Genomic DNA, 15,486 nt, shown 5'->3' on the forward strand with positions numbered 1-15,486 from the left:
TGAATAATAGATAGTAACTCAGATCTACATGAAGATATGATGAAGACAGGCAAAAGTCATTATAGAAATTATTAAATTAATCATAGAAAAGAATATTAATATATTTTGTTTGTAACTCTTTTACTTATATATGATTGAACAGACAACTGTATAAAATAATCACGAATCTGTATTGGTGGTAATATATTATACAGAGATGTAATTTGTATGACAAGAAAACCAGAAAAAAATGGAGGCATAATAGCATTATACAGGAGCACATTTTTACAATAAACTTGAAATTAAATTGTTACTACCTGGAACTATATTGTTATGAGTTAAGATGTTCACTACAATCCCAAAAGCAATCCGTAAGAAAATGAGTCAGAAAATAGTAAAAAAAAAAACACAAAAATTAAAATGGTACAAAAGTAAATATCTATTTAACAAAAAAATAAAACAATGTTGGGGGAATAGATGAATAACAAAAACATAAGATATATAGAATATAAACACAAAAATAGCAGACTTAAATCTTATTGTATCATTAATTATACTAAATGTAAATAGATTTAAAATGTCAATCAACAGACATAGACTGGCAGAATGGATTAAAAGTAGCAATCTACGTACTGTCTATAGGGGGAATACTTTATATTCAAAGACAAAAATTATTTTTAAATAAGGACAAACATACCACACAAATGATAATCCAAAGAGAGCTAGAAAATCTATATTCATATCAGACAAAATAGACTTTGAGACACAAATGGTAACTATGGATTATGATGGATATATTATAATTATAAAAGGATCAACCAATTATAAATATATAACAATTATAAATCCATGTGTCCCTAACAACTCAAGCCCAAATACATGAAACATAAAGTGACAGAATTGGAAGGAAAAATGGACACATAACAATAATAGCTGAATAATTTAATATGTCACTTTCAATTATATCTCAATAAGACCAGGATAAAAACACAAACTATATTAGGAGATTTTGAGATGAATAAAAATAAAAACCCAACACACCAGGACATATTGAATATAACTAATTCAGTGCTTATAGTGAAATATATACATATGTATATTCCTACATATATATTAATATACAAGATAATATTTATATATTAATATATTATTGAATATATATTGTATAAATTCCTACACATACAAAAAGAATTATCTCACATCAATAACCTAACATTCCAACTTAGAAGAAAGAGCAAACTAAATTCAAAGCTAAAAGAAGGAAGGAAGTAATAGAGATTAGAATGCAGATGAATACAATAAAGAACAGAAAAATAATAGCAAGAATCAATGAAATCAAAAGTTGATTCTTTGAAAAGAACAACAAAATTGACAAACTTTAATTTAGACTGACCAAAGACAATATGAAAAATGCTCAAATTATTAAAATTAGGAATGAGTGGGGACAACACTACCAATCTGACAGAAATAAATTTAAAAAAATATATAAGGGAATATATAAAAAAAGTGTATTCCAACAAATTAGGCAACTTAGATGAATTGGAAAAATTCTTATAAAGTTACAAACTACTGAAACCTATTTTAAAAAAAAATGAATAGATTTGAAGGAAACAAAGAGATTAAATTAATAATTTTAAAAATCCTACAAATAAAAGCCTAAGACATGATAGCATCACAGCTGAATTAAAAAACACAAGTCGTTCACAATTTTTTTTCCAAAAAATACATGACAGACTCTACCTAACTCATACTGTGAGGCCAATATTACCCTAATACTGAAGCCAGAGAAAGACATCACAAGAAAAGTGCAGACCAATATATTTGGAATATAGACACAAATATCCACAGAAAATACTAGCAAACCAATCTAGCATTATAATAATAATTATGCAACATGAGTAAGTGGGACCTTTCAGAGGAATCTAATTCCATATATTGTTTCAATATATGGAAACCATCCAAATAATATACCACTTGAATACACCAAAAATCCCATGATTATCTCCGTAGATGCAGAATAAGACATCTGATAAAATTAACTGACTATACACACACACACACACACACACACACACACACACTCATACACACACTCAACAGACTTGAATAGAAGATAAGATTGCTAAGCTGGCAGAGGGCCTCTGTGATTTACACAGCTAACATGAGACTTAATGTTGAAAGACTGAAACTTTCCTCTAAGATCATAAATAAGAGTGTTTGCTCTCTCACCATTTATATTTGTCATTTTAGAGTTTCTAGCTAGGGAAATTAAGCAACAAAAGAGAAATAGCACGTAGAGGATAATCTTCATCTTTATATTCAGATGACATCTTATCTATAGAAAAACACAAGGAATCCTTAAGAAAGAGCTATTAGGGCTAATACTTTATTCAGTTTTTAGCCAGGTTACAAGTTACAATATAAATACACAAAAATCAATTGTATTTCTATACATTAGCAGTAGATAATACAAAATGAAATTAAGAAAATAATTCCGTTTGCAATTTCATCAATATAATAATATTAGTACGAATAAATTCAACAAAAGAAATGGAAGAGTTTTACACTAAAGCAACAAAATATCATTAAAATTATAGTGGAATTAAATAAATGGAAATACAAACCATATTAATGGGTAAGAAGACAATATTGTTAAGATGGCAATATTTTCTATTTATAGATTTATCTAGTTTATTATAGATTTAAATACAGATCTATATTTATAGAATAATCCAGCAATTGCACCCTTAGGTATATACCCAAAGGATACAAAAATACAGATTCAAAGGGTGCATCCACCCCAATGTTAATAGCAGGATTATCAACAATAGCCAAACTATGAAGAGAGACCAAATGTCCATCAACTGATGAATGTATAAAGAAAAGGTGGTATATATATGCAATGGAATATTATTCAGCTATCAAAAATAATGAAATCTTGCCATTTGCAACAATGTGGATGTATTATGCTAAACAAAATAAGTCAGAGAAAGATAAATTACATGTGAGTTCGCTCCTATGTGGAATTTAAGATATAAAACAGATAAACATATGGGAAGGGGGGAAAAATAAAAGAGAGGGGAACAAGCCAGAAGAGAGTCTTAACAACAGAGAACAAACTGAGGGTTGATGGAGGGAGGTGAGTGGGAGATAGGTTAGATGGGTGATGAGTTTTAAGGAGGGCACTTATTGCGTTGAGCACTATGTGTTGTATAAGTGATGAATGACTGCATTCTACTCCTGAAACCAATATTGAACTGTATATTAAATAATTAAAATTAACATTTAAATATTGATTAAAAAAGAAAATTCAATTTTTTATTTAGTACCTATTCATTTATGTGTCCTGAACACTTGAGAATTATTAAATAAGAGACTGGGGTCCTTATGAATTAATATCAATTGCTTAAAATATGTTTAAAAACATATTAAAAACATTTAAAAATCCTATCTTTTAGAATTCCATTATAACCTTCTCACTTTTGTTTTAAAGTACACAAAAAATGGATACTATTCTATTTCTACAGTTTTCTGTAACACTTTTATCTATAAAATGGTAATAGTATAATCCATTCAAACCAATGTTACAGAGTTGATATGAAGGAAGTTACATGGCATTGTAAAAGCATTTTGAAAGATGATCACATTATATGAATGTACAGTATTATTAAAATGTGCCTTTAGTTAACATGGGATATGGCTAATATAAGAACCTCTAAACTTTTACCAGCTATATCAAATGCTAAGGAGCTCAGCTTAAAATTTTGCAAAAGAGAAAACTAGAATAGTTTTCAAGTTATAGGTGCAAGAAAGACCATAATTGTAGCGACATTGATAGAGATGTATAAAACCATAATAAGAGCAATAGCTATGCTTAGTGCTTGGAAAATAAAAGAAAAACCTATTGAATCATTTTAGTAATTCCAAATTACAGCTGCTTCTGATCCATCCCCTAATTGTATGAAGTGAATAAATCATCTATATTGGCATGTTAAGATCCACATTTTATAGTGACTGCAGAGTGGCTAAGCTTTTGTGGATATTATTAAAACTCATCACAGGAAATAAAATTAGAAAAGTGGATTACTTTGTAAACCACACAAGCATGAAAAATGGCTCAGCTCTCTGCATTTTTTGCCAGTTTTCCAAGTTCATCATGTAATCTAATTCCATAATGTGTTTTGTGAAGTTATTTTATCTATTAAACTAGCCTTTCAAGGATGTTTATAAAAATGTGGACAAATGTAACAAATATTGATTGGACTTGCAATTTTATTGGAAAAGAATATTAAAAAGAAAAGATTACATATTTTTTTGTTTAAAGGTTTCTACTCTGTGATTACCCTTTCTGTTGTAAATTACTTTGCATTTGACTAGTCCTTAAAGAGTTGTGTTAAATGTGATAAACTTACTGCTGATAAGCATTTCTAAATTTGATGTATGTTTTGTTCTTCCAAATAATTTGGCATTTTTCAATCTAATATAAGCAGGTCTTTAAATTTTCATAATTTGAGGTGGTCTTTATTTTTAATTTTTTTTCAAGTTCTCCCCCATGGGGGCTTTTATTCTTGAGGACCTTCCAGAGCTCTCCATATTCCCGCTTGAGGCTCAGTCCCCAGTGCTCCACAGCTCAGCCTCCTTCTAGGTTGGCATTGGGGTGGGGGGGTGGGGATGTGTCTGGGACAATCCAAATTAGCAAACCTCCTCGTCTTTCCGCCTCCGTACAAAGGCTGTCTCAGGGGAAGGTCCTTCATCATCTTTGCATTGGCTCTGGCATCTCCAGTGGGCTTGACCTCAGGAGCAGGTTGGGGAGAATGTTGCCATTAATTGTCATTTCCTACTGTGTTCCTTTCTTGCTGGTACCTCCTCTGCTCCAGGAAAGCTTGTTCTAAGGAGGGTAGATTCATTCCTTCACACAAGTCAGCATCCAGGCTTTCACCACGGAGCCTCCATCCTTCTGGTGCTGGAGCTTCCCAAGACAAGGTACAGGGACTCCACCCGGGCTTGGACGGCTCCACCAACTTGGTACAGACTAGGATCTAGTAGATCCGTGTTGAACGTTTAGGGTCATTTGGGATTGAGTCATGTCATAGAGGCACAACCTGCTGAATGTTCTCAGTATCCCAGGTCGGGAAGTTGGCCGGTACTGACTTCCCAGGGGAAGTGATAGATCACAGGTTTGGGTAGCACCCCAAATAGTTGAGATGGATTTTTGAAGATTCCTGTCAGGGCATCATGACAGCCTTGGGTTTCCTCTTCCAGTCCAGTGGAATCATGTGACAGGGAAAAGGTGGGTTACCAGGAGCGCCTCACTTTTCCCCTCAAGCCTTCTTCTGGGGTCCTTTCCCTGGGGGTCAGCTCTAAGGTTCCCCTTGAGGAGAACCCAGCCAGCCGCGGTCACAGCACCTATACCGGTGCTGCCTATGCCTCCGCCATGGTTGGTTGAGCCTTGAGGTAGTCTTATTAATATTCAAGTAATTTCCATAATATATTAACAATGGCCTATAAAGTATTCACCTTTATGGTTAAAATACAGATTTCTTAGAGATTTTAATAAAACTAAGTTCTTGTAAATTTTACTTGGAAAAACACCTAGGTATATTTTTATTGTTAAAGTTTATTTTACATACTTTTATTCACAAAATTCTGTATGACTATTTTAAATCTGTATATATTAATTATTAGAACAAATATTAAGAACATAATCCTATTCTTTATAGGGTGCTGGGAGATTATCTGGGGAACATTCCTGGGAAATGTAAATTTAAGTGACCAAGTGCTCCGATTTAAGTAGGAAGTTGAAGCAAGAACAAGTCAAACAGCAGGTCCAAAATTTGAGTGACCAAATTCAAGATTAAGGAATAGAAGCTGCACAAAATATAATCTTGATACAAATGTAAAGGTTGGTTGGCAGCAAAGGGAACTGTTAAGAAGTTTTAAAGTCCAGAAAAAAAAAAAAGATATTGGAAGAACTGGGCAGTACAGCAGCAATTCCTGAACTGAAAACCAGGTACTTAAGGGTGGCTTTATTATTTTATTAATGGCATGGAGTTTTGAAGCATTCATTAAGAAGCAATGAAATGGGAAGGTGATACTGGATTCAATGAGAACCAGTATTTTCAAGTGTTATTAATTTCTGTGGAAATATAAAAGTTTGCAAGTGACGCTAATTTGCACAGTCCCTCAAAACAATTTGTAAGGCAAAAATAGTATCCAAAATTATCTGCTTAGTTTGGTATAGCACCATTGGGGAACCTGCAAAATAGTACACATGGGTACCAAAGCCAAAGTACAGAAACATTATTGGAGATACCACAACTACACACACACTGGTAGAAGTACGTATTTTCATTATAAGGCCACACACAATTAAAGGGTCAGTGGTGTAATTAGAGCTGGAGTGTTAATGCAGTGAATTAAGAGATTCTAACTTTCTGCTCGCTCTCTCTCTCAAAATAAATAAACATTAAAAAGGGGGATGGGTGCCTGGGTAGCTCAGTCAGTTGAGCATCCAACTTCGGCTCAGGTCATGATCTCATGGTTTGTGAATTCGAGCCCTGCTTCGGGCTCTGTGCTGACAGCTTAAAGCCTGGAGCCTGCTTCAGATTCTGTGTCTCCCTCTCTCTCTGCCCCTCCCCTACCTCCTCTCTCTCTCACAAAATAAATAAACATTAAAAAAAGAGATTATAACTTGCAAATATGTAACACTTTAAAGGATTGGGAAGTGTTCTTTTTGTCTCACATGGAATTCTCAAGATCCTTAACAATTCATTAATTGAAAAAACTTTTGCTAGTGGGGTTGCGTAGAGAATATATCCCAAACTCTTGACAGTGTCCCAGCAAACAGATTTTGAAGTTCATATAAGTGTCTCAGAAAGGGGAATGTGACATATTTTGAAAGCTAATGTAATGTACATTTATTTCTATTACTTAAATGTAATACATTGTGAATCTTATTACAATACACCACTGCTTCTACTGGTTAGCATTTAATCAGCTCTTATAATGGACTAGTGAACAACACAGATACTATTTCATTCTTACAATGAAATCATAGGTAGATATTATTTATACTTTATGAATAAGAGAAATACGATTCAAGGAGTTTAAGCAATTTACCCAAAGCCCCACCACAGCCATCATATTTGAACTTAGGCCTCTCTTACCTTGAATTCTATTATCTTCACCATTGCTACTGCAGTGGATCAATAATTTCATCTTAGTATGTGAAGTCAAAATATCATTTATTATTAGAAAAAATGTAATCGTGTTTTTTAGAGTCAGTAATAGAGATACGTACATATATAGGAAAGGAAGGTAAAGAAAAATGAAAAGAAAATAAAAGGAAGAAAGCTGAAGAGTCTACAGAAAATGACCAAATATATAGGATGTACCAAAATGTGGTCAACTATTTACAAGAAAATTTAAATTAACTGAAAATACTCATTTTCTGCTCATGCAGTTGATAAAAGTGCTAGTGAATGATGTGAGAGCCACTGTAACTTGAACAAACTTCCTAAGCCAAAACTATATAGCTCAAATATGATTTGTGATATCTGACTACTACATGGGATTTAAAGAAAAACAAAAGCAGATTCAGGTGAGTATTTCAAAAAAGAAAGCCAAAAGGTCACTTCAGATCTTCAAAGGCAGGAAGGGTGAATATTAAAAAAAAATACTGAACCAGCCCAATTTCATCTTCAAGTAATATAAAATGAAATTAGTTTAGATTGTAACAAGAACTCATTTAGATGGAAAGAACAAAATTGCAGAGATGACTAACAGTGTAACAAGCTTCCAGGTTACCACTGTCTGCTGGGTGTTATCATTCTAGGACTTCCTAGATTAAAGGTTGATCACTTTGGTCTAGAGGTTTGCTCGATTCTGAATACTGGATCTTAAGAGCTAACTGCACTCATCTCTTCCCAGCTTTGTGGTTCAATGACTAGTGATGTACTGGTACTTTGGAATTAGCCATGAAGGAAGTAATTTACACCACAAAAATCAGGAAACTACAAATCAGGACTTTATATTTCCAGAAAGTCATTTTAATTAAACATTTTATTAACACACCACTGCTTTGAGTTGAACCAAATTTGGAACTATCTCTCAGATCCATGATTCTCTGGGTGTGTCTATAGCTTCTAACCATAAAATCTGTTCAAGCAATTCTGCTTTGTAAAATATTTTTAAGGGGTGGAAGGGGAGATTACAGAGTTGTAGGGATAGAAGACGTACTATATGTAATATAGGTCAGTTATCACAGAATTAACTACATGAATAGTTGATAGATTTAAGTCTTATTAAGAAGACTGAAGGGTGCTTGGGTGGCTCAGTTGGTTAAGTGTTCGACTCTTGATCTTGGCTCAGGTTGTGAGATTGAGCCCCACATCAGGCTCTTCACTGACAGTATCAAGCCTGCTTGGGATTCTCTCTCTCCCTCTCTCCCTCTACTGCTCCCCCACTCACTCTATCTCTCACTCTCTCAAAATAAATTTAAAAAAAGACTAAAATAGGGACACCTAGGTGTCTCAGTCCATTAAGCATGCGGCTCTTGATTTTGGCTCAGGTTATGATCTCACGGTTCATGAGATCTAGCCCTGTGTCAGGCTCTGTGCTGACAGTGGGGAGCCTGCTTGGGATTCTGTCTATCCTTCTCTCTCTGCCCCTCCCCCACTCAAGGCGCTCTCTCTCTCTCTCTCTCTCTCTCTTTTTCTCTCTCTCTCTCAAAATAAATAAATAAACTTTAAGAAGAGGACTGAAATAAGAAGACTGAAAATGATGAGCTTAATCTGCTTGGGATTGTGTCTCTCCTTCTCTCTCTGCCCCTCCCCCACTTCCTCTCTCTCTCTCTCCTTCTCTCTTTCAAAATAGATAAATAAACTTTAAAAAGAAGACTGAAATAAGAAGACTGAAAATGATGACCTTAATCTGGCTATTTTGATCATTGATTTAATAACTTGATAATTGTTACTTTAACTTTTACCCCAACCCTCGCTCTGTTTCCCTAAATCCAAATATGAATTAAATGCACCGCATATAAACTTTATCTATACTCAAATGATTAATATGTGATGTTTAATATTTTCAATGTGTATTTTTTTTTACTATTCACATTATGCTCCCTTGCAAAATTTGAAATGTGTCAGTTTACATACCTCTTATTATTAGCCAGTTAAATGAAGCATAACACTACATTAAGAAAACAACTAGTGATTTAAAAATATATTTATTATACAAGTATATTATGAAAGCACTAAATAATATAATGGACAAATACATTATATTATTCATTGTTATAAATGTTGTTTTCCAAATGCTGTAGAAAAAGCATGTCAAATAGGCACATCTATTAGTGACTCTAAGTAAACACTGTGGTAATAATATTAAGTTGAAAATCAATGTAATCATTTCCACAGAAAATTATATAGCATTAGAGCTCAAGTATGTGGTTTCTGCTGATTTACCTGAAAATACAGATAGATATTAGAGAAGTCAGGCTTGAGGAAAAAATGCTTTGAAAGCCCCATACACCATCTAACCTAGAATATCAATTGTTTCAAGTACACTTTTATCATGAACTGGATACTAGTTGTCTGGCAATTTTAGTTTGTGTTTTTATTAAAATATTTTTATTATCAGTGGCTACATTTATGCATAAAATATATTCTGAAAGTTAATACAAAATTACCTTATCAATAAGCCACACAAGTTACTTAAACATATGGAAAATTGCTGTATGTTAAGCCTGATGGTCTACTTATTTGGGGTAGTACATAAAAGGATACATATACTTTTGTGAAGATTAAGTTGGAACTCTAGTTTAAATGTGTTTATTATACTGAGTCTATGCCCTTTAAATGTTCTTGTTATGTTCCTATTTTCTGTTGTTTGCTTCACTTAAAACATAGTATTAGTTTACCTGTTAATTTAAAAATAACACTGGGACTAATTACATGAAAAATGTTAACTCAATGGAAAATAAGATACTAAGGTCAACAATTGTTCTTTTTTCACAATCCCAGAACATCCCAAGGTTAGCATCTTCTGAGGAGATGGCAGTGCAACTGAATTCAAACACACTGAAATTTCATTTTCTCTATATTAAGAATTATAATTAACAAAGAAATTATAAAATGTTGTCACAGACAACACCTTTTGGGACGAGCACTGTGTGTTGTATGGAAACCAATTTGACAATAAACTTCATATAAAAAAATACAAAAAAATGTATTCTGTTAAGTGAAAAAAAATGGATGAAAGACTTAGGTAAGGCAGGATACCATCAACATCCTACAGGAGAATACATGCAGCAACCTCTTTGACCTTGGACACAGCATACTAGACATATCTACAGAGGCCAGGGAAAGAAAAACAAAAATGAACTCATCAAGGCCTCACCAAGAATAAAAGCTTCTGCACAGTGAAGCAAACAATCAATAAAACTAAAAAGTAGCCTCCAAAATTGAAGAAGATATTTACAAACCACATATCTGATAAGGGTTAATATCCAAAATGTATCAAGAGCTAATCAAACTCAACACCCAAAAAACAAATAACTTAGTGAGGAAATGACAGAAGAAATGAGTAGACACTTTTCCAAAGAAGAATCCAGATGGCTAAGAAACACATGAAAAGATGCTCAACATCACTCATCATCAGGGAAATACAAATCAAAACCATGATGTGATACCACATCATACCTGTTAGAATGGCTAAAATTAACAACACAAGAAACAGCAAGTGTTGGCAAGAATGCCAAGAAAGGGGCATTCTTGGTTGGTGGGAATTAACCTGGTGCAGCCACTCTGGAAAACAGTATGGAGGTTCCTGAAAATGTTAAAAATTGAATTACTCTTTGACCCAGCAATTGCACTACTAGGTATTTATCCAAAGGATACAAAAGGGCTGATTTGAAGGAGCGCATGCACCCCAATGTTTATAGCAGCGCTATCAATAATAGCCAAATTATGGAATGAGCCCAAATGTCCATCAACTGAGAAATGGATATAGAAGATGTGGTGTATATATATATATATATATATACATATATATATATACACATATATATAATGTAATACTACTCAGTGATCAAAAATAATGGAATCTTCCCATTTGCAACAACATGGATGGAACTAAAGGCTATTATGCTAAATGAAATAAGTCAGTCAGAGAAAGACAAATATCATATGATTTAACTCATGTGGAATTTAAGAAGCAAAAAAGATGAACACAGGGAAAGAGAAGGAAAAATAAAATAAAAATAGAGAGGGAGGCAAACCATAAGAGACTCTAAATACAGAGAACAAACTGAAGGTTGCTGGGGAGAGGTGGGTGAGGGGATGGACTAAATGAGTGATGGGTATTAAGGAGGGCATTTATTGAGATGAGCACTGGATGTTTTATGTAAATAATGAATCAATGGACTCCTGAAGCCAATACTACACTATGTCAAGTTAGTTAACATAAATTTAAATAAGTACAAAAGAAAAGAAAAGAAAAGAAAAGAAAGAGAAGAGAAGAGAAGAAAGAAAAGAAAAGAAAAGAAAAGAAAAGAAAAGAAAAGAAAATGAATATCAATCCAAACTAGTCAAAACAACATGTAGAGGAAATGGGCTCTTTTTATGTTATTTCATATAGGTAAAATACCATTTCTCATTATTCTTAAGGAGGTGCATTTTCTTTATTATCCCTCACTGCACCAGCTGTTTTTTCTGGCACTACAAGCAATGACATTTTAAGCAATATAATTCCTGTTAACATAGATACAAATACAAATATAATAAACTCTTAGGTCTTAGCTAGTAGTACAATGTTTTCTCATTAGAAGCCTCCCTGAAACACAGGTAGAGTTTCCACAAGTATAATGTTAGTCAATTAGACCAGGGTAAAAGCTTTAACGCACATTTTCAAAAGTCCCTTTTGTGGTTATATGAAAAAAAAATAAAAAGAATGGTAGTTATGAAATATATAGGTTGGAAAACATGCATTACGTTCTGAATAGAGCTATATTCAAAGTGAATGCTGCATTTCAAGAAAAAGCAAGATTCTTGGTGGAAAATATAGGAGTAACAAGATTTGTATTCATGCTTTGAATTTAGGAATACGGGAGATGTAATTGCTGAACAATTCCACATTTTTGCTCCAATTCAACCAAATGCAAATTTTAGGCTTAGATGAAATGAGAATTATTTAACCAATTTCTTATTCTTGTCACAAGATAGTTGTTTTGGTTTTTCACCTGATCTATCATGCTCTGAAACTCCTACACTGATAGCACCTCAGTAAGCTCCCAGGCAATAATGTCCTTGCCCTTAAGAATCAGTGCTAATGCAACCCTTTCCCACAAAGTCAGGAATAAAGATTCCTGAGGTGAATATGATACAAACAATTAAAGATCTATGTTAAGGAGCACTTGAAGACCTTATTCTAATTGACACAAAATGGTTTCAGTAAATTCCTGAGCTTCAAGATACTCATTTAAATAGTAGTCCTGCATTTTAAGATTTCCTTTTGGAATTACAGGTGAGAAACTTCATTGGCTACACATGATACCCTTCCTATACCATTTCCTTCAGGTCAATGATAGTATCTTTCCTAAAAAAAAAAAAATCACTTAAACAACTATTCTTTGTTTCCCCTTTTGCATATAATCTTTAATTTTTAAAATACCCATATAATAAAGCCCAAATAGTTCTCAGAAAGTCTCTGCAGAGGGAGAAAAATGTGGACAAAAATTAATTATTTTGTGAAGAGCCAGGTAGAAAATATAGAAATATAGAAAAATACATATTTCTTAGTCTCACCTAGATTTATAAAATAAAATTTTATCTTCTAGTCTCCCCAGAAGCACCCACTGCACTATGCTAAAATATCCATAAGGATTCTGAGGGAACAGCTAATTAATAATTGCTAAATAAAATGATTATTCATTCAAGTATCTCTCTCTTATTATTAATTGGTTAGGGGAGAAAGAGCTAATTGTTTCAAATTTGAATTTGATGTACTCCTATATAATTTGCAATTAAAGAGGTTTTTTTTACAAAGTTAAAAAATAAAATAAAGTGATACAACCAAAATGTAGAATTTATAACATTGTATTTCTCAGTATAGGCAGTTTCAGTCAATTTGCCAATATCAGAAAGCATAGGTTTGAAATTATAACTTTTTATAAAAAGTCTTCTGATCCCTGACATCTGGACAAAAAAGCATTTTGGTCCTTTTTCTGAAAAACAGGGGTAAAATTATTAGTGGAGTTAAAGTAACTTTCTATTACTTAGAGATGATGTTTTAGGGAAGGTGTTCAAAAACAACCTCCAATTCTTCATTAACCTATTCACTGAGGTTAAAATAAACATAAATCTACTATATATTGTATCTTGTATTGAAAAGGGAGACCTACGCCGGCTGACTCCATCTTGTTCTGTGTCCTCCACCTTGACCACACCTCCTCCCCTTGAGTAACCTCCCGCTCACCCTTTCAAACTTCCTGATCAAAACAAGCCCAGCGACCTGCGTAACAGGACTCCGACCCTTCCCCAGCCAATCGGCTGAGGCCACAGCCATTACGTCACCAACTGCCCCTAGACGCCAATAAAACCTTTGTGCTTTTGAAACTTGCTCTCTCTCCCCAGCATCTCACCACTGCGTCCGTGCAGGTAGGGGATTGAGCTTCAGCTAGCTCGAATAAAGGCTCTTTGCTTTTGCATCAGACTTGGCTCCCTGGTGGTCTTTGGGGATCATGAATTCTGGGCATAACATTTGGGGGCTCGGCCCGGGATCCCCAAGACCCCCGAGGGACCCCCGACACGGAGAGCCTGACTGGCCATGGTTAGTGTCTGTTCGTTCCATCTTTTCTGTGTGAGCTCATTTCTGAAATTCTGGTAGTGCCCATCGTGGTCTCAGTGGATGCACTGGAGGACCACGGGCCGGGAGCTTCAGAAGACGTTCCGATCCTCCCTTTTGGAGGGACATGGAGTCCCCTCATCAGTTTTGGAGGGACATGGAATCCCCTCATCGGTTTTGGAGGGACGTGGAATCCCCTCAAAGGTCTGAGCTAGCTTTCAGTTGTGCTTCCACGGAGTTGGAAGACTGTTTCTAAGGGCCCTCTGTTTGTCTGTTTCTGTGTTTCTCTGTTTTGTTCTGTGGACTTACTGGACAGATGTTATGGGACAGACTCAGACTACCCCTCTACCCACCCTCTTGGCTTAAGCCCTTCCTAGCCCCACTCCCTCCGGAGCCAAAACCCATTCTTGCTTTACAGGGGACAGAGAAGAAGGAAAACAAGAAAAGTCTTACCCAGCCTTCAGCACCCCTCTACCCTGTCCTACAAGGGGGGACTGAAGAAGAATTAATTTTTCCTCCCCCGTATAACCCCTCTAGGATGCCAGAAGAACACCATCCTCCCCCTCCGGGGGAGGCAGACGCTGTTCCGAGAGCGGGAGGCAGAAACACTCCAGTGGGAAGCCCGCCCTTTACCAGACAAATGGCTCAGAGGGTGCAATCTGCCTCTGTCACTGACTCCACTATTCTGCCCCTGTGAGCCACCAGACCCCCAGATGTGGAGGGGAATCAGCCCCATGACTATTGGTCTTTCGCTACTAGTGGCCTCTACAATTGGAAAGCTCAGAATCCTAAGTTTTCCGAGAAACCGGCAGGGCTTATTGATTTGTTAGACTCTGTTCTTTTTACCCATCAGCCCACGTGGGATGATTGCCAGCAGCTTTTGCAGGTCCTGTTCACGACTGAAGAAAGAGAAAGAATCCTCAATGGGGCCCGAAAACTAGTTCCGGGCGCAGACGGGAATCCCACCACCAACCAGGCTCAGATAGATGCCTCCTTCCCCTTAACTCAGCCCCAATGGGATTTCAACATGGCAGAAGGTAAGGAGAGGCTCCGGGTCTACCACCAGACTCTAATGGGGGGTCTCCGAATGGCTGCTAGAAAGCCAACCAATTTGGCCAAGGTAAGAAATGTACAACAGGGAAAAGATGAATCTCCAGCTGCCTTTTTAGAATGGATCATGGAGGCATTCCGTACCTATACCCCCATGGATCCAGAGTCTCCGGAAAGCAAGGCAGCTGTTATCATGGCCTTTGTAAACCAATCGGCCATGGACATTAGGAGAAAATTACAGAAAACAGACTAGGAGAAAAAAGTCTGCAGGACTTACTGGTGGTAGCCAAAAAGGTATATAATAACCGGGAGCCTCCTGAGGATGAGCAGGCTCACGCCATGGCGGCTGCCAGCAGTAAGCAGACTCGAGACCTGGCCAGAATACTACTAGCTACCACTGCTGACTTCCCCCAGGAACGAGACCGCTGTCTCCGGCAGCTGGCAGACAACACAAGAAAAGGTAAAGGAACCACCAAGAGGGGGAAGCAGAGGCTGCAGAAAGATCAGTGTGCATACTGCAAGGAGATAGGGCATTGGGCCCGAGATTGTCCGAAAAAGGCCAGTGGGAAGGGGAGCAAGACTGATCGAGTAAAAGTCCTAGAGCTAGATGAA

General features: G+C 35.7%; 1 protein-coding gene across 1 annotated transcript; it reads right to left on the reverse strand.

Moving 5' to 3' along the window:
- Positions 1-4,802: 4,802 nt before the first annotated feature.
- On the reverse strand, positions 4,803-15,215 carry LOC101080365 (TEN1 subunit of CST complex). Its single transcript, XM_045050386.1, is given in 8 exon segments — positions 4,803-4,894; positions 4,897-4,950; positions 4,953-4,988; positions 4,991-5,020; positions 5,023-5,106; positions 5,109-5,201; positions 5,293-5,438; positions 15,211-15,215. Coding segments are annotated over 8 exon segments (540 nt in total).
- Positions 15,216-15,486: the final 271 nt, after the last annotated feature.

Source organism: Felis catus, chromosome X (genome assembly GCF_018350175.1).
Source record: "Felis catus isolate Fca126 chromosome X, F.catus_Fca126_mat1.0, whole genome shotgun sequence".
In the NCBI taxonomy this organism is placed as follows: Eukaryota; Metazoa; Chordata; class Mammalia; order Carnivora; family Felidae; genus Felis; species Felis catus.